General features: G+C 31.6%; 2 protein-coding genes and 1 pseudogene across 2 annotated transcripts; 2 read left to right on the plus strand and 1 right to left on the minus strand.

Moving 5' to 3' along the window:
- Nucleotides 1-979: 979 nt before the first annotated feature.
- On the plus strand, nt 980-2,954 carry TAFII21 (TATA binding protein associated factor 21kDa subunit). The gene is made up of 3 exons (XM_078990897.1): nt 980-1,117; nt 1,828-2,104; nt 2,527-2,954. Exons 2-3 carry the CDS (start codon nt 1,847-1,849, stop codon nt 2,803-2,805), a joined length of 537 nt encoding a protein of 178 aa, XP_078847023.1. The 5' UTR covers nt 980-1,117; nt 1,828-1,846; the 3' UTR covers nt 2,806-2,954.
- A 4,662-nt stretch (nt 2,955-7,616) lies between these two features.
- LOC145039974 (uncharacterized) lies at nt 7,617-8,305 on the minus strand (annotated as a pseudogene).
- An 8,056-nt stretch (nt 8,306-16,361) lies between these two features.
- Nucleotides 16,362-18,402, plus strand: LOC145038717 (bidirectional sugar transporter SWEET5-like). Its single transcript, XM_078986987.1, has 6 exons — nt 16,362-16,593; nt 16,951-16,987; nt 17,186-17,402; nt 17,507-17,668; nt 17,776-17,895; nt 18,010-18,402. Exons 1-6 carry the CDS (start codon nt 16,554-16,556, stop codon nt 18,130-18,132), a joined length of 699 nt encoding a protein of 232 aa, XP_078843113.1. The 5' UTR covers nt 16,362-16,553; the 3' UTR covers nt 18,133-18,402.
- Nucleotides 18,403-18,565: the final 163 nt, after the last annotated feature.

An 18,565-nucleotide genomic window follows, 5' to 3' on the forward strand; every position in this document is an offset into this window, starting at 1 on the left:
CCCTTCGTTATTTGTGACTCACATTGAAACAGACCCACCAACCCCTTATCACATTTGTATCACTGCCGATGTTCTCCTTCTGATTTCCTTCTTTCACAACCGATGTGTGTCTTCTCTTTCAATAACACTTTCTACTTTTGTTAGCTCATAATTCCGTTGGTGAATTTTGAACAATTTTGATGAGTTTCATGCTAATGTTGAACAATTGTTAGCTCAAACCTGCTAACAGGCCAAAGAAGAAACAAATTTGGTAGTTCAATAAATTCACCCACATTTACTTGAACGATTGCAAATTGATGTTATATGTGGCGTGGCGTAAAATCAAAATTGGCCTAGTGATGTCACCAAATCGAAATAGAAATAGAAATATAGGATGCAATGTTGTGGTATGATGGTTCTTCGACGACTTCTGGTTTCGGGAATTTGACCCATTTGATATCACCAATCGTTAATAATGTCTTGATGTTTGGTTGTCCATTTACAAATTCATGATAACCCGATACAATTTTGTGATAAATTATCGAGATGTTAATGTGGATTTTGAGTATGAGTAGAAATTGAAGTTGAAAATCTAAGGTTCTCTGGTGACACGATGAAGATGGCGACGTGAGGATGAAAATGACGGTGTGAGATCTGGTAGTCCGACAACATGATGAAGACTTCGACAACATTACAAAGACAAGATGAAAGAGGTGTCTTTTTTTCTTTTCTTTTCTATTTTTTTGTCAAGTTATATTTAATTAAGAAAAAAATTAAAAATATATATAAATGTCATTTCATGTGACTCAAGGACCGACCGTGTAATTTTTAAAAACAACAAGAACCATTCACAACAATTTTTTTACGAGAATTGAGCTTATGATTTTCAGTAAACTATAGGTACTATTTATGTAATTTTGTCCAAATAAAACTTTGGGCCGGGTTCAAATCGTTAATGCTCAGTGAGATTTTGGAAGTATTCCAACTCCTTGATCGAGCACACAACAAATCCGCTGCTTCTCAACCTTGTCACCGCTGCTAACAGCCTCGTCTACCTCTCCGCCTTTCATCCTTGTCAACGCTGCTAACAGCCTCGTCTACCTCTCCGCCTTTCCTCCTTGTCGCCGCTTCCTCTCAGGTAATAACAAAAACCCTAAATTCTCTAGAATATAAAATGTTTCAACATTTTGTTCTTTCAATTTTGATAGTCCGTGATTTATTGTTAAAGATTTTATAATTTTGCTGAAATTAGATCTGTTGGTGATTTTAGGAAGTTATCAACTCTATAGTTGGATTGGATAATACAAAAAAAAACCCTTGTATTTTTTAACATCGACTATACTCTCTTTTTTTTCCCCCTTATTTGATGTGTTTGGGGTTTCATTAGTTTGTATGTCTCTAATAAATCCGTTTAATAAATTAAATATTTATATTTCTGCATTTACTGCTGAATTGTAAAGCCCTTAGTTTTAGGAAAATCAAATATAATATCATAGCAAAATAAGTAACTAGCAAGCTCAAAATAAAACGTGTGGAGAAAGATTGATTTAAAGATAAGTAGTTCTTGATATTGTATCAAAATAAATCCGTAGTTAACCTAGATGATCAAATTCAAACATACTTGATTTTACCCTTTATTGAAAACTGTATTTCATTAGCTTTCAACATCCAAAAAGGCTAATAAAAACACGATTTAATAACTTTGATTTTGATTTTAACCATTTTTATTGTAGACCATTAGATCCTTTCAAAAGGTATTGTTGCCCTTGAAAAAAACCCAAACTGTTTAAGTTATCATTTTTTTTTAATAAATTGGGCTAAGTTTTCTTTCGCCACTTCATATATAAGGTTCAAGAAGTCCCTAAAAATGGCTGATGGAGAAGAGGACTTGCCAAGAGATGCCAAAATTGTGAAAACTTTGCTAAAGTCAATGGGGGTTGACCAGTATGAACCCCGTGTTGTTCACCAGTTTCTAGAATTATGGTATCGATATGTGGTCGATGTGTTGACCGATGCACAAGTTTACTCAGAACATGCTGGAAAGTCAACCATTGATTCCGATGATGTCAAGCTTGCTATTCAGTCTAAAGTCAACTTCAGCTTCTCCCAACCTCCTCCACGAGAGGTAATCATGATTCCGATTCCATTTTTGCCATTTCTTGAAATTAGAATTGTTCACATTAGCATATGCCAAATGCAGTATAAGGGTCTTCTGTTTAGTTGGATGGAATGGAATTGGCCTTTAGGAAATGGATGAATTTTTATATGATATGTAAATACAAAGAGAAGAATTTTAAGAAAATCAGATTACCTGTTGAACGTGTCTTTCTGTTCCTTAACCTGAATATCTTATTCCATTCCTGATGTGATTCCTGCATACCAAACAGGGCACTAAACAGCAAAAAATAACTAAGTGTAAATAATCACATTCCTTCGGAATGCTTAATTCCATTACATCAGGCAAAACAAACGAGCCTGATTCAGTATCATTCATGTATATTGTTATATTGTATTCTTGTTCTGATTGTGGGATGATTTCATTAAAAGGTGCTATTGGAATTAGCAAGGAACCGGAATAAGATTCCGTTGCCGAAGTCGATAGCCGGACCAGGAATGGCACTGCCCCCTGATTCCGACACTTTGATCAGTCCAAATTATCAACTTGTGATTCCGAGGAAACGAACAAATGAAGCTATTGAAGAAACAGAGGAAGAGGAAGAAGGTAGTGACCCTAAAACAAACATGTCACAAGAACAAAGGACGGATTTGCCACAAAATACTCCTCAACGGGTTTCCTTTCCTCTTGGCCCAAAACGGGCTAGGTGAAAGGTCAATTTCGTAAATTGATATAAATTGTTAAATGTTTATGTATGTTTGATAATTGAGATAATGTTAGTGAAATTTGAAACTTTGACATGTTAGTTACAAAGTATTTTTATATCGTATATGGCTTATGTTTCTGTTTTTAGTCTCAATTAATGTGTTGCTTTACTGAATGGTTCATGCTTACTGAATGAACAAAACCTGTTTCATTTGCCCGATTGAATGGAATGGGACAAATTGACAATTCCTTAAGAAAAGCCATTCCTTTCATTTTGTTATTTTTGCATTCCTTAGCCTGGAGTGGTTCGTTCAATTGTGCAATCAAATGAAAAGCAAATATAACACATTTGTTGATGTATATATTTTTCAAAATATTTTGATTTGTTAACTAAATGAAGATTTTATAATCTAGAGTAACTAAAAAAGATGTTATAGTGAAAAATTGAAAATGTTTATTAAAAATATGTTTCCATAACCCATAAAAAAAACAATGCAAATATGTAAGGCAGGTGTTGGAGAAGTTATGTTTAATAATAAAACACATTCGAAATATATAGATGTTGAAGATGAATAACGAAATTAAAAATAATATTAGATTAAAAAAAAAAACAATAGAAAGAAACTAACAATGAAATAAAATTGTGTTTTTTTTAATTAAAATGAAGTCAATTTTGATCTTCAATGATACCCATAATTTTTCATTCTTTCAGGTTTTAGTTCAAGTTGTAATCCACGTCTTTGTTCTTACAACAAACAAAAAATGGATTTTAGATCGATACCTTGTGTGTTTCTTAGTTGTAGCACTTCACATCCCGGGTATCGTTACTACTAGAGGTGTTCGCGTTGCGGTTTACAGTTAAAACCGCACCGCATATGCGATTTGGAATTTTCGGGAACCATAAACCGCACCACGAACACTCTAAACCGCACTATACGGTGCAATCTGGCGCGGATGGTTTAAGCGGTTTTTGTGCAGTTTGAGCAGAGGTACAAACGGAAAGAGCTACCCCTAGTCTAACCAATTTCGAGCTTGGTCCAAGTAATTTCATGATATGGTTCCAGCTCAAACTTGACTATCATTGAGCCTTTTATATAATTTATATAATTCATATGATCTATTAAGTATTTATGAACAATTAATGTTGAAAAGATGTGTTATTATCAACTATGTTTTGGAAAAGAAAATTTTGATCACAGTATACTTTGATTAGCTATTTTCATTGCAAAATATTTATATAAAATAAATGTTAGAGTTTGTGTTAAAAATGGAAAGATTATTAAATAAAACATAATGGAACAAACCTTCTATGATGATTTTCCCAAAAAAAAAAAAAAAAAAAAAAAAAGAAACATATAACAAAATGATATAATAATTTATACTAATTAATTCTTTCAAATGAAAGATTAATTTGGCACAGAATCATGAAAATCAATATGAAACTTGTCGACAAATGTTTTAGGCACATAAACGCATTTAGTGTACGAATTTTGAAAGAAATAGGTTTTGGGTTATGGTACTTATGGATAGAAAGCGGTGACTTTGGTCTAAAAAGTTATACGGTGCATGAGTGGTTTAATTTTTTTTTTATTGGTTTTGGTCTATATCTATTAAAAGCTATTATACCTCTTAGATTTGTTTTTTTAATGATAATGCTTTTAATTAATCAAAATTTAAAAAAAAATTACCCACCAACAAACACATACTCTTTGTCTCTCTAAGTGACTTTTTTCTCTAGAACACACACATTTATTAATAATAAATGTACATACTCACAAAAACACACATTCAAGAAGATACCACCCCTCAGTGACGAGGCTTTAAGGGGCCTAGGGCCTAGGGGGGCCATGGTCCCCCAACTTTTTAGCCTACTAATACTAGTTGTATGTATGTATGTCCATAGATATTTATGCCATTAACGAGTCTTTTTTTGAGAGTTTCTGATATGTCATTCATGGCAGATCTAAAAATAAAAGAAGTGAGGAAGAAAGTGTTTATATCCCTTTCTTCTATTTATAATCATAAAAAAACAAATATAAAACACCGGATAACTCTATTTTATTGAGAGGGAAACAAACACATATCACAAATTTAATTTTCTTAATCTAATAAAAACCACAATCAATAATAATTTAAATCTTTGAAAATCAAATCTTATAAAATCTTAAAATATAAATATCGGAAGATCTAATAAATCATATACAACCCGCAAAAAGATAACAATTTCAATCTCTCAAATTGACAAAACCTAGCCGAAAACCACATGGTTGCCTTCTCGTGTCGTTTCCAATTTACCTTTTCAACTCTTACAGTCTCAAGATCTCCTCATTGCCCTTCACAGACCAAGTCATCGATCACACTACGATAAAACTTGAAAGTGTCTCAGTCTCTTGGATTTCATGGTATGTACATAGCCATATATATCTACTCTCACAATTTTGTACACCGTCTTACTATCCTTATCTCTCATTTAGCTCCCACTTTCTCTAAATGTGATAATGAAAGTATATCAAAATAATTTTTCAATATTTAGTATTATTTGTTAATTACTGTGTAATTACCTATTTATTAACAGGTCCTACTAATTGGATCCTAAATTTTCTTAGAGGACCCTTCATTAATGATTTTTCAGGCATAAAATTCCATGCATTTATAATATCAATAGCTTTTATGATTACTAAAAGTTAATTTTTTTTGAAACTCGTACTTATCATTTAATTCCTATAAACTTTTTATTTATTATATATTTTACTTTTTTATAATCAAATAATAATACAAACATGTCAATGTTTTCTATATATTTTAATATTTATATAAACCAAAAAATAAAAATAAAATGATATTAAATATTTAAATGAAAACTAAGTATTATTATTATATCGTATTTGAAGTCACTTATTATTATGCTTACATATAAAAATGATTTTAATAAATTGCACTAAAAAACCAAAAATAAATTAAATTTTTTTGTTTAAAATATTTTATTTTATATTTTTGAAAAAAAATAAATATATGGTTATTTTAATACTTTTTTATAAAAATAATAATTTTTTTCTATAAACAAATCTTTATATTGAGTCATTTTATTATGTAATGATTAGTTTTATTTAAAGTAAAATATAAAATAATCACGAGGGTCTAATATTATACAATGATAATTAATAAAAAGATTTAGTAATGATTAGTTTGTTTTAAGAAAAAAGTTAAAGTAATTATTAAGGGTCCTTTAAAAAATAAAAAAGATCCAAATAACCGAACCTTTTATTAACCTTAGTAGTGGTTAATTTTATTGTTCTTTTATTAATCATTATCAATTATTAATATATTTCTATATATCAATATTGGTTATATTTAATTATTGACCCATTTAGTCTTGCAATTAAACACAGAGCCAAATGAAATAAGTTCCAAATATATCTATAATATATTGATGTACTTTTGGGTTTGAGTACATTTACACCTTCTAAAGGTTTGATCTTGCATGAGCTCTTCGTTACTTGTGACAATAACACATGCATTTTCTTAGAGAATTCCATATCAATTCTTATAATTTTAAATAAATTAAATTTGCTTGCATATTTTTATTTTGAAATTTGGTTTTGGCCCCCATAATTAAAAGGCTTGTGTTCGACCTTGCCACCCCTACCTTCCACTATTGCTACTGACTTCCATCATTTTTTGTCATCATCACCACTAACTGCGACCACTATACACCGCCAACCACCATCATTTGTCTCCCACCAACCCACCCACCTCGTATTCTCTCTCTCTCTCTCTCTCTCTCTCTCTCTCTCTCTCTCTCTCTCACTCTCACCCCCCTACTTATCAAAAAAAAAAAACCATCACCCTCACGCATCTCCCTCGTCATAAAATATGTTCGGATCGAATTGTAACACCCGTAGATTCGGGTTAGTCAATTTAGAGACAATAAAGCGTCAAAAATAACTTTTTGAGTAAATTACTGAAATCGTCCCTGTGGTTTGGTCAAAATTGTACGTTTAGTCCCTAACTTTTTTTTTGCACTCGGATCGTCCATGTGGTTTGATTTTATTGCGTTTTTCGTCCATGTGGTTTTGATTTTGTTGCATTTTTCGTCCCTTACATACATAAAGTTAGGGACCAAACATGCAATTTTTACCAAACCATAGGGACAAAAACGCAACAAAATAAAACCACAAGGATGATCCGAGTGTAGAAAAAAAGTTAGGGACCAAATGTGCAATTTTGACCAAACCAGAGGGATGATTTCAGTAATTTACTCTAACTTTTTAATAGCATATTATTTAGAGTAAATAATCTTAACCAAGTTATAGTATATTTTACAAGGGTTTCATACATATAAAGAACACTGAAATCCAAGTTATAACGAAGAAGTTATGACTCATCGAAGTATTACGACAAAACCGGTACGATACCAATAATCGTAAAAAGTGAGTTTACGATAAAATATTTTTTATCCTTAGGGGTCTGAACAAAATTCGTAGTATATGTTAAACTGAGAACGTACATAAAAAGAACGTCCAAATCTGATTTCGTATGAGGAAGTTGTGATTTTTTTAAGATTTAGTCTAGCAGTGCACAACCCGAAAATCGAATTTTAGATCGATCGATTTTTAGCCGACACAACCTAAATGAGAATTGAATATCTCATTAATAGGAGTTCAACGATAAAAAGATAGTACAAAACGGAGTCCGTGTGTAGAAGTTATGAATTTTACACGGTCGCTAACAATTTAATTTTCTCATACAATTAAATTTGAAATCGGTCGAAAATTAGCCGATGGGGTCAAAAGGAAGTTGTAGATCTCGTCGCTACCTACGCATGAATATAAAGAACGTTAAAATAAATCATACAAACTCTATTCACATATGCATATACAATCAATGTAGAAAATAAATTGAATATGACCTTTATGTCACCATCACTGAAAGCCCTTCGCATACCATAAGCATTCCCAAAATCTAATTCACTGACATTCAGAAAACTTGGCTTAATTTGTGCCCCTTGAATCCAATCCATTTAGTTTAAACTATCAGCGCTCATGCTTTTTGGGATTTGACATGATGGATGGACGTTCTCCTTTACGACTGTGTTTTCATCTGTTGTAACCATCAGGAAACTAAAACTTAAGACTTCATATAACGGTGATGATTTAGCTGTTGTTGCTGCTTCTTGAGCCAAGATGTTTTTACATTCATAGAAAACATCATTCAGAAACACTTCGTTCTGCAGTGATTTGATATTTGTAACTTTGAGTTCTTGGGGGGAAATGATTTCTTCTCCACAAGTGATCATTGCAATTATAGATGTCATAGGATCAAGGATGATTAATGGTTGTTCAATTATAGGTTCAGGTGCTTTGAAAAGATCCCCTAAGCCCCAAAGATCATAATCTGATATATTGGAGGTCTGAATTAGGTTATCCTAAACATACCAAATAAAGCAGATTCATTAGAAACCACAAGAACTTTCGTTTAACAATCAATCAAGAAACGAACAATCATATATGAAATAATACATGATTCCTAAATGTCTTAGCTAGCAAACAGAGAACAAAAATTGAATTTATAAGAAGAAATCGTGAGAGAATAACTACCCTCTACTATCGTAAAGACCTAATGGTATAATTTTAGGGTTATAAACTCACAAACTTAAATGTTGATACTCTCTTTTCAAAATCACTTGTATTCTCAGGAAACTAGTAGACAGGTACACACGTAGGATTCTAGAAGATGGAGCATAATAGTTTCGAGTCTTGTTTTGCTACTTACTTTTGGAATCAATCATATATGATTTGAATACAATGTAAACACTATATTATTAATGTAATGGATGTTGTTGCTTGTTTTATTATTCTACATTTGTTGTAATACTGAACATGATGTCATTCGCCCCCGAATGTTTCCACTATCTCGGTTTGGGGGTGTGACAACCCTTTCCCTAACTTAGCCCAAGGCCAAGGCCCAATCCAAATGTCCAAATACCCAAATTCCAAAATAATCACCCAAAGCCCAAATATGGCCCAATTTTCCAAATTAGACCCAAACCCTTTCATGGGCCTTCAATCAAAAGAGTCCAATAAAATAACAACAGCCCAACAAGAGAATTGTGATAGCCCTACAAGGCCTAAGACAACAAAAGTCCAACATGGTCCAATACCTAGAATCCCACATGTTTGAAGCCCACGTTGAGTACGTTGGGCGTACTCAGTTCGTAAGCTTAATGTACTCGATTTAGGGCTTGTACGCCCAATGTACTCCACCAACATGGCCAACATTCTCATTCAACTCTTAAACGGTAGACTTCACTCCAACACTTAGATCTGACTTCCTTAAGGTGGTTTATCACGTAAAGTTGCCAACTTTACGTGCATGCATGACTTAATTAGGCTCTTAGAGCTTAATGGAGCTTAACAAATGACTTAACACATGCATGAGACCACAAATACTATAAAGCTTACATTTTTATGGACAAAGGGACCTAAAGGACCCTAGATCTGCCATCAATCACTTCTAAAGTGAATCAAGAGGCTCAACAACCAAACCATGGACTCAAAAAGCAAATAATGGCACCAAAATAGATCTAGCATCATGGATTAGCAAGATGGAAGTTTTTTTACCTCACAAGGATAGAAAATTAAGAACAAATCTCAGATCGTCAAGCTCCAAGCATCACTCCAAATGGTTCACTTCTTCTTCCCTCCACAAATCACTAATAATCACACTTTAAGGCTCAAACTCTCAAGATCGCACTTAGGGTTCGATTTTTTTGGACCAGGTGGGATGGAGGTTGTCTAAATATGACCTAGTGAGGCTATCACAAGGTTTAAATAGGGTGCAACACCCTAAAATTAGGTTTCCATAACGGCTCACGTACGCCCAACGTACATGGATGAGCTCCGCGACTAAACCTCAGTGTGTACGCAAAGCGTACACTATGGTACGCACCGCGTACTAACCAAAGGGACCAAAATGTCATGCTTTTTAATATGAAGGGCTTAACATGAAACTTACAAATCCAACTGTTACATATATCTTTTAAAATTCCAGATATAACTAATATGTTTTATAATTTAGTACTTTATATATATATATATATATACACACACACACACACACATTTTCCATATTTCGTATATCATTCAATTACTTTAAAAGTTAATCCAAAAATAAATGTTAGGCCCACTTAAATGCAACGATATTGGTCTATCATAATACAACTCATTTCTCTTTTAGCATATGACTTCCGACGAAGACTTCTGTTTTTTATTCTTAGGCTGGAGGGAGTGGGACTCGCCACCAGCTCGTTATGAATGTCAAACCCACTCCCAACAAACATGTTAGGCTGCTCGTTAGGATTTGTACAATACCCCGGTAGCGAGATGAAAGGTAAGATAAAGAAAGGAGAATGGGCTCTAATTGGCTGGTCCTTTTTTTCTTTTTTCTCAAAATAAAATAACATAATATTTAATTGTTACCACTCCCTACAAATTTACAATTTCATGCTATCATCATCTTATCATATGTGGCTTAAAACAAATCCTATGTGGAAGCATGCTACCTCCTTATATCCTTATGTTTTCGTGGTTGATCCAACCCCTTTCATGACATGGGTTTGTGCTGACATACACCCAAGAGGGTCAGATATACACATCATCATTTCTCACTCAATACCATCCTTATTTGATTCCACCTGATCACTCATATCACTCTCTCTAGGGGTGTTTAAAAGTAACTTTATCCAAAAATTGGCTCCTAAAACCTAAAAAACTAATTCAAAAGTATCTGAAGTTTCATATATTTGATAATCGGATATCTAATTTTTTGTATTTTTTATTCGGATAGCCATTCTCTAAATTTCGAATATTTTGGATATTTGATATCTGAAATATTTATTTTATTATTTTTTTAAATCAAAATATAATAGATTAGGAGAGGTGAGTGTTGGATGTAGGTCGATGACTTTACTTATGCATTTTCACTAGTTTTTAGTGCGAAGATTATGTCAAAGGGCCTTTTCATTTAGTTTCTGGTACGGAAAGTTAATATTTCACCTAATTGGTTAATTAGTCATATGAAAAATAAAACAATCTTAGTTTATAGCTAGTGTATACCGATAAAGTGAAAAAAAAATGAAAGTATAGTATTTTCTGATATATGAGTTAATATCCGAATTTATATCCAAAATTTTAGATATCTGAATTTCGCATACGAATTCAAATATCAATATACGTTATTTGAAATTTTGGATATTCAGTTTTGACCACCCTAACCCCTCACACAATTCCATTGGATATGTTTTAAGGGCGTATCTAATCCATACAACCCTCATAATACTCCATGTCACCATTCCACTTCTATACAACTTTTGTTTTAAACATCTCAAATCCATACAACCATCATGTTTGTCAACCTCACCCCACATATTTATCATATTATTTTCATATTTATCATCGAAAAATAAAAAAATAAAAATCCATACAATCATGTTATGATCATATAACTCAAAAACCTATACAACTTCATCTAACCATCATCCAACCCATACAACACTCATAACACTCCACATCACCCTCATACAACCTCCATTGGAGATGCTTTAAGAGCATATATAATGAATGTTTTAATGTGAGAGTTGAATGATGTGACACGTCTAATTAACATCAATAGATTAAACTATATCATTGTGAGATATATTATACTAGCGATTCAACGAACATAGGTTTTAATGATCACTGAACTCTTAAATGGAAAAAATAAAAGTTTATAATAAACGATTTCTATTTTTAAAAATATTTCTCATTAAACATTATAGAGTTCAATATATTATAAGAAAAAAGAAATAGTATTGTTGTATGTATTTTAGATAAATGATGTATTAATCTATTAAACTATAAAGAGTTCAACATATTATGGATATCCTAAGTAAGACTATTGTAGACATCTCTTACTTTGTAATTCTAATTTCTTTTTTTACTAGCTCCTTGTGAGTGATTGAATAACATTTCTCTTATTTAAAAAAATAAAAGTTAAAGCTTTAAAGTACCTATGGAATATATATATATATATATATATATATATATATATATATATATATATATATATATATATATATATATATATATATATATATATATATGACGGTTCATTTGAGATTAAAAAAAAAATAGAGATTTTGAGATTCAACTTCAACCATATATTTTTTATTTGTCGCTCTAACGCTCTAGCGTACAGGCAACAACGAGGTATGCCTAATCATAAATGATTATATATATATATATATATGTGTGTGTGTGTGTGTGTGTGTTCACAGATTGAGTAATCATATATAATTATGATAATTACTGGCAGAAGAGGTAGTGGTGGCAGAGGTGGCGGTGATATAAGTAACGGAGATAGCAGTGACGGAGTCAGCTAGTGTCAGAGGTGGTGATAGTGGTGGTGGTGGTGGCGGTTTTACGTGTGGGGATGGTGGCAGAGGAGAAAAGAACGAGTGGTGCTACATAATCATTCATGATTGTAACATGCTTGATGCGCTGGTACGTTGGATGGTTGGAGAGGTAGATGTGATATATATCGTTGTGGTTGAATCTCAATATCTTTTTTTAATCTCTCTCTCTCTCTCTCTCTCTCTATATATATATATATATATATATATATATATATATATATATATATATATATATATATATATATATAGAGAGAGAGAGAGAGAGAGAAAGAGAAAGAGAGAGAGCTAGGTTCAAATGTTTCTAGCAAATATTGTGAGCATGCATGCACCAATAAGAATTCAAGAAAATTTTACATCATTAATTAAATAAATACGGGTAGTATAGTAAATTAGTAAATCAAATTAGGAAACTAATAATTACTCTTGCTTCACATCCATTATTTAAAATGACAAGAATTATTCAACGTAAATCCTAAATCACGTCTACCAATCCTCCTACAAAAGAACACGACCGATTTTTCTTCACATTCATAGGTTGCAGCTCGTCGTCTTCGAAGCACGCACAACCAATCTTCTATCCTTCTTTGTATGTGATCCTTTTCAGACATCTGGAAATTGTTATTCAAGCTTGCGATTTGTTGATTTTATTGTTGTTGTTTGTAGAGGGAGATTTAGAAAAATAAGTGAAGATGAGTCAAGAAGGAGGTACCGGAGCAAAGGGGGGGAAAGAAGTGAGCGACTTTTGTGATTGATTGTGGGAAGCCTGTCGACGATAAGATTATAGAGATAGCCTCACTCGAGAAGTTTCTTCAAGAGAGAATCAAAGCCGGTGGTAAACCTGGTAATCTCGGTGATTCGGTTACGATTTCTCGTGAGAAGAACAAGATCTCCTTCATATCATACAACAATTTCTCCAAAAGGTACTCAACATTCATTAAACTGGTTCAATTAATTTTCTCCACTTTCATAATATTTTCCTTTAAATGACTCGGGGAGGCAACAGAGCTGGACATCAAGACTTTGTAATGGTTGTTTTAAATTTAATTGACTTTGTTTTTAGATTTTTGGGTTGTAAACAAGATTTGGTTTCATTTGACAGGAATTGGTGGCTTATTCAGGTGCAAGACAATTGAGGAGTACAATATTGTTGCTTCTATAAGCATTAGCCCTTTTCCCTTTTTGTCCTTTCCCCCTTTCTGTAAATCTAATCGTTTATTTCATGATTGTTTTTGTATGTGATTAATTTAGATGAATTTGATTAGTATGTTAGTGTGCTTGGCTGTACTTTATCTTATTGCATGTAAGGTGTTTGTGAAAATGTCTAAAAGAGAACTTGATATAATATATACAATTTGTTAGATCGGTGGGTTTGGATGTGCATTATCTCATGATTGATTTTGTATATGATTGATTTTAGGTGAATGTGATTAGCGTGTTAGTGTGTTTAGTGTGTTAATGTGTTCGGTTGTGCTTTATCTTATTACACGCTAGGTGTATTATAGCAGAATGTATTCTGCTACTTGTATTTCACTTGACAAGATCTGATGTGTATATACATGCTTGTATGTATTCAATAGGTCTTTGATGGATATAACCAAAAACCAAAACATAAACAATGGAATGGGAAAACACAATATTCTTTTAGAATCAGGTTAGTAACACTCGTCAATTTGATGTCTATTATTCTGACAAATTTAGATTTCAATCTCCTTATTTGTCAAGATAGGAAAGGTAAAAAAAAAAAATTGTGATGTATTTTTTTGTTATATAGAAGAAAATAATATGATTTAAGTGTATTCTGTGACATATTCTGTCAGAATTTATTTGTATAAATGCATTCTGTCAGAATTCTTTAAGAATGTTTATTAACAAGTAACATGCTTTTAACCATTCTTCGTTTTTTTTGTATTTGTGATAGGAATGGATGGAATAATGGGTTGAAGATATGATAGAAATAACTTAAAGAATGAATAAAAGATTGGTTACACTCACAATTTAAGAATGTTTTATTTTTTAAGAATTTAATTCATTTTTATTGATACTCTTTTAGAATATATATATAATTATATTAAAATGTACAAGACTATTAGTCTGTTAGAATGTATAAGAATTTAAATTTAAGTTTGAATGTATAAAAATATATTAGAATGTTGTTATTTTTCAACTGGGGATTCAAGAATTATGTATTCTTCAATAATATTCTAATAGAATAAAATTCGGAAAGAACATCATTTAGCAAAAAAACATTCTGACGGAATAAAATCGGTTATGTTTACAAATTACATTAGAATTAAAATTGAATTAATATAAAAAATCCGGATTTATAAAATTAGGAGAATTACTTATCCCTAAAAATCCGAAAATTTCCTTTTTTTAAATATAGTTAATTGTTCAAAATACCCTTATGCTGAATTTTGTGTGATTATATGATACATGTTATCCCATTGTAATATCATAAACTCTCAGATCATGACCATTGATTATATTCAATCCGATGATCCGGATCTATGCATTCTGGCACACAATAAATGTAAGAAACAAAATAATATATATATATATATATATATATATATATATATATATATATATATATATATATATATATAGGTTCAGGTTCATTTCAGACCATTCTAATTTTGTGAGACCGTAAGACCAAATCTAAAAATAATTTTAAAATGCAAACTAAATGAAAAAATCCAAATTTTTTTTTTTAAATATTATTTTCAAAACTTGAATTAACTAAAAAAATAAAAATAAATAAAAAAAATCCCGTTTTTTTTTTTAAAAAAAATACGTGAAATATTCTAAATAGAATATTACACTGACATATTCTAAAAAATAATTTTAAAATGCAAAATAAATGGAAAAATAAAAAAAAAATCTTTTTTTAAATATTATTTTCGGAACTTGAATTAACTAAAAAAAATTAAAAATTAAAAATTAAAAAATTCGTCTCACGGTCTCACAAAATTAAGCCGTCTCACATGAACCTAACCCTATATATATATATATATATATATATATATATATATATATATATATATATATATATATATATATATATATATATATATATATATATATATATATATATATATATAGCGTGTCACTGAGACGATGTGGAATTAAAATTATTTTGCTACTTTTGGTATGAGATAAAGATAATTTGTTGTAATTGACGATTAGACTAGCCTTGCTTTATGTCAATTATTATTTGTTTCCCTTTTGTCGTTATTTTATGCTGTTGTATTGCTTTAAACCTCAATCCTACACATTAGATTTCACCATGAAATAGACATCACTTAAATGTTGCTACACGGATTTTAGCATGATGTGTCAAATACAAAGGGCAAAACAATCTCCACGTGAGCCTAAATTGCTTTTCTAGCTAGAAAGAAAAAGTGTCGATCAAAAAGAACCCATAATGTGCAATAATAACAACGGAAACAAAATTTTCATTGGGAAAGTGAACACAGATGCTCTGAAAAGGATAAACTGATTCCCCGCTTTTATCTAGTAACTAACCAAAAGAATTTAAAGCCTAAGTCCCTACTGATCATCTAAGTCGAAGGCTTTCAAAGTCTAAATGTATGTTTATGCTACTGTTATTGGCAGCATATATATATTGCGCTTTGGTCTTTCCCAATTCTCTCGACCTTTATTTTTTTATAAATGAAGATCAACACAATACGGGTTTTAAGTGAAATATACCACAAGAATATATATTGACGTTGGTTTGGAAAATATATTTGTGTCATACCTGTGGTCATAAATATTACTTGATTAAAAACATAGAAAAGTACATATAAACGTAAAAAAAGTACATCACAATACCTGGAAAAAAAAAACATGCAAGAAATATAATTGGAACGTATTTATGCAGTGTTGACCACAACTACGTGACTAAACACGTGAATGGTAGTGCATGAATAACTGCAAATAATAATCTGTGAAAAAAAAATTCATGCAGAAACACACAGAGATCGAAAATTACAGTACACGAAAAACACGTCAGATCAAAGAATTATGACGAAAGCATAGGGTGTGTCTTTTGACTTTCTAAATAAAGACTCATTTTCTGGTGCAGTATCCCATTATAAGTACAGTCTTACACATAAGTTCATCATCCAGAATATTCAACTTGTTTTTCAAATAAGTTTCATTCCATCTTCTCCAATAAATCTTTTGTCACTTACACTTTTTATTTGCAGATGTTTTCCATTTAATATCTCTGCAATTTGATCATCACTTTCCACCCTTTCTGTGTTTTTTTCTCTCGATTGCTGCTTGAAACACAATAAGATGGATACCGATCATCTAAGAACTCTCGTAGGAGTACTCGGTATAAATCTTTCATACTGATGTTTCATTTTGCTCGATGCATGTATATCTTTCTTATTTCACTACACAAATCTTTCATAATTACAAACTTCAAATATTTTTTCAAACATGGTAATGAGCTTACGAAAATTTACAGTTTTTCATACAAATACTATGCCTTTCCAACTCAGATCTACGTAACCCACTGAATTAGTGACTTAGTGTTATAGCTTTATGACGTAACTTGAGTACAGGTGTCAGATCATGGCATTGTCCTTTTTTTTTTTTTTTTTTATCTTACATTATTTTACAAAGAATTGCAGTTTTGAATACGAATTTACTATTTTTTGTCTAACTTCTGTGCATTTTGTGCTCGCAGGGAACATTATATCCGGCATTCTCTTTCTCTCCCCTATGTAATTTCTCATTCTCTTTAATAATTACTTTCTAAAAGGTTGTGACTTTTTTCATGAAATGACAAAGCACCTCCATCCTTTTGATTGTCACACAATTGGTCTTGTTTTTCATTTATTCAACCAAATTTGTAAAATTTGTATCTCAAGACACATCTTTCGTTGCCGAAACTTTGTTGTAATTTATTTTAAAATCTACAGCCCAACATTTCTGAGGATTATCAAGGCAAAATCAGTCCAAGCCTATAAGCCAGATCCCTATGTTGCCACTCTTCTCAATTGTTCAGTGTGGATGTTCTATGGTCTCCCAATCGTTCATCCTGATAGTCTTTTGATCATTACAATCAATGGTGCTGGATTCATCATTGAAGCTGTTTTCATCACGATCTTCTTCACCTATTCTACTTGGGGTGGTCGAGTATGCACACAATCATCCCCCCCCATAATTAACTCCGTTCTTTCTTTTTCTTTTTTTCTTGTATGTGTGTATACTAAACATTTAAAAACGTTACAAATATGCAGAAAAAGCTCTTGATGGTTCTCATTTTCGAGGTCATTTTTGTTGCTGGAGTTGTCGTAGTTACATTGATGTGCTTCCACACATACGAATCAAGATCTATGGTTGTTGGATTAATTTGCATCGTTTTCAACATTCTTATGTATGCGTCTCCATTGACTGTTATGGTAATTAAGCTTTCCTTTTCTATTTTACCACTGTTTTTACTTAAAGTTATTACTGTTCAGTGTTCATATATACAAGTAACTGATGAAATACAATGTAATGGAAACAGAGAATGGTGATTAAGACAAAAAGTGTCAAGTACATGCCATTCCCATTGGCGCTTGCTAGCTTCGCTAACTCAATTGTTTGGTGTGGTTATGCTCTGCTGAAATTTGATCCCTACATCTTGGTAAGCTTTAATATATTATTTTCCAAACTCACCAACGACATTTCTTTTGTTCTTATGACATTTTTATGATATTAGTTAATCGTTTGTCTTGGATTTTTTTACGTACACCAACAGGTTCCAAATGCTCTAGGGAGTATCTCGTCTATAATTCAACTCGTACTGTATGCAACCTACTACAGCACCACCAATTGGGATGATGACGATGAGATTCAAATGTCAGGATCTTCCAAAGCGTAAGCATAGAATTCCAAGTAATAATTAAGCATCGGGGTATATATATGGATTCAAGGGAAGCTAAACATGGATGCATGTTTTCGGTTTTATGTTACTTACGACATAAGATGTAAGGGGTGGCACTGAGAGTTATTGTAACCAGCAGTGGTTTTTTTGTATCCCTACATAATTGGGGGGATTTTTTGAAACTTAAAGGTTTAGTGTGAGAGTTCATGCATGTTCCAAAGGATAACAATTCGATTGATTTGAAATAAAAGAATTCATTCACTTTTCTTTTGTGGACCCAAAGCTATAATGATTGTGTATATTTTTGTTTGCAACTTGGTTATATTTCACGAGAATAACCGCACAAGCATCTTCAACCATACATATCTTTACACTTTATTTATATAAATTAAGATATAGTTTTGAGTGAACTCCAATTCTGCTTTTTACA

Source organism: Lactuca saligna, chromosome 4 (genome assembly GCF_052625555.1).
Source record: "Lactuca saligna cultivar CGN05327 chromosome 4, ASM5262555v1, whole genome shotgun sequence".
Taxonomy (NCBI): Eukaryota; Viridiplantae; Streptophyta; class Magnoliopsida; order Asterales; family Asteraceae; genus Lactuca; species Lactuca saligna.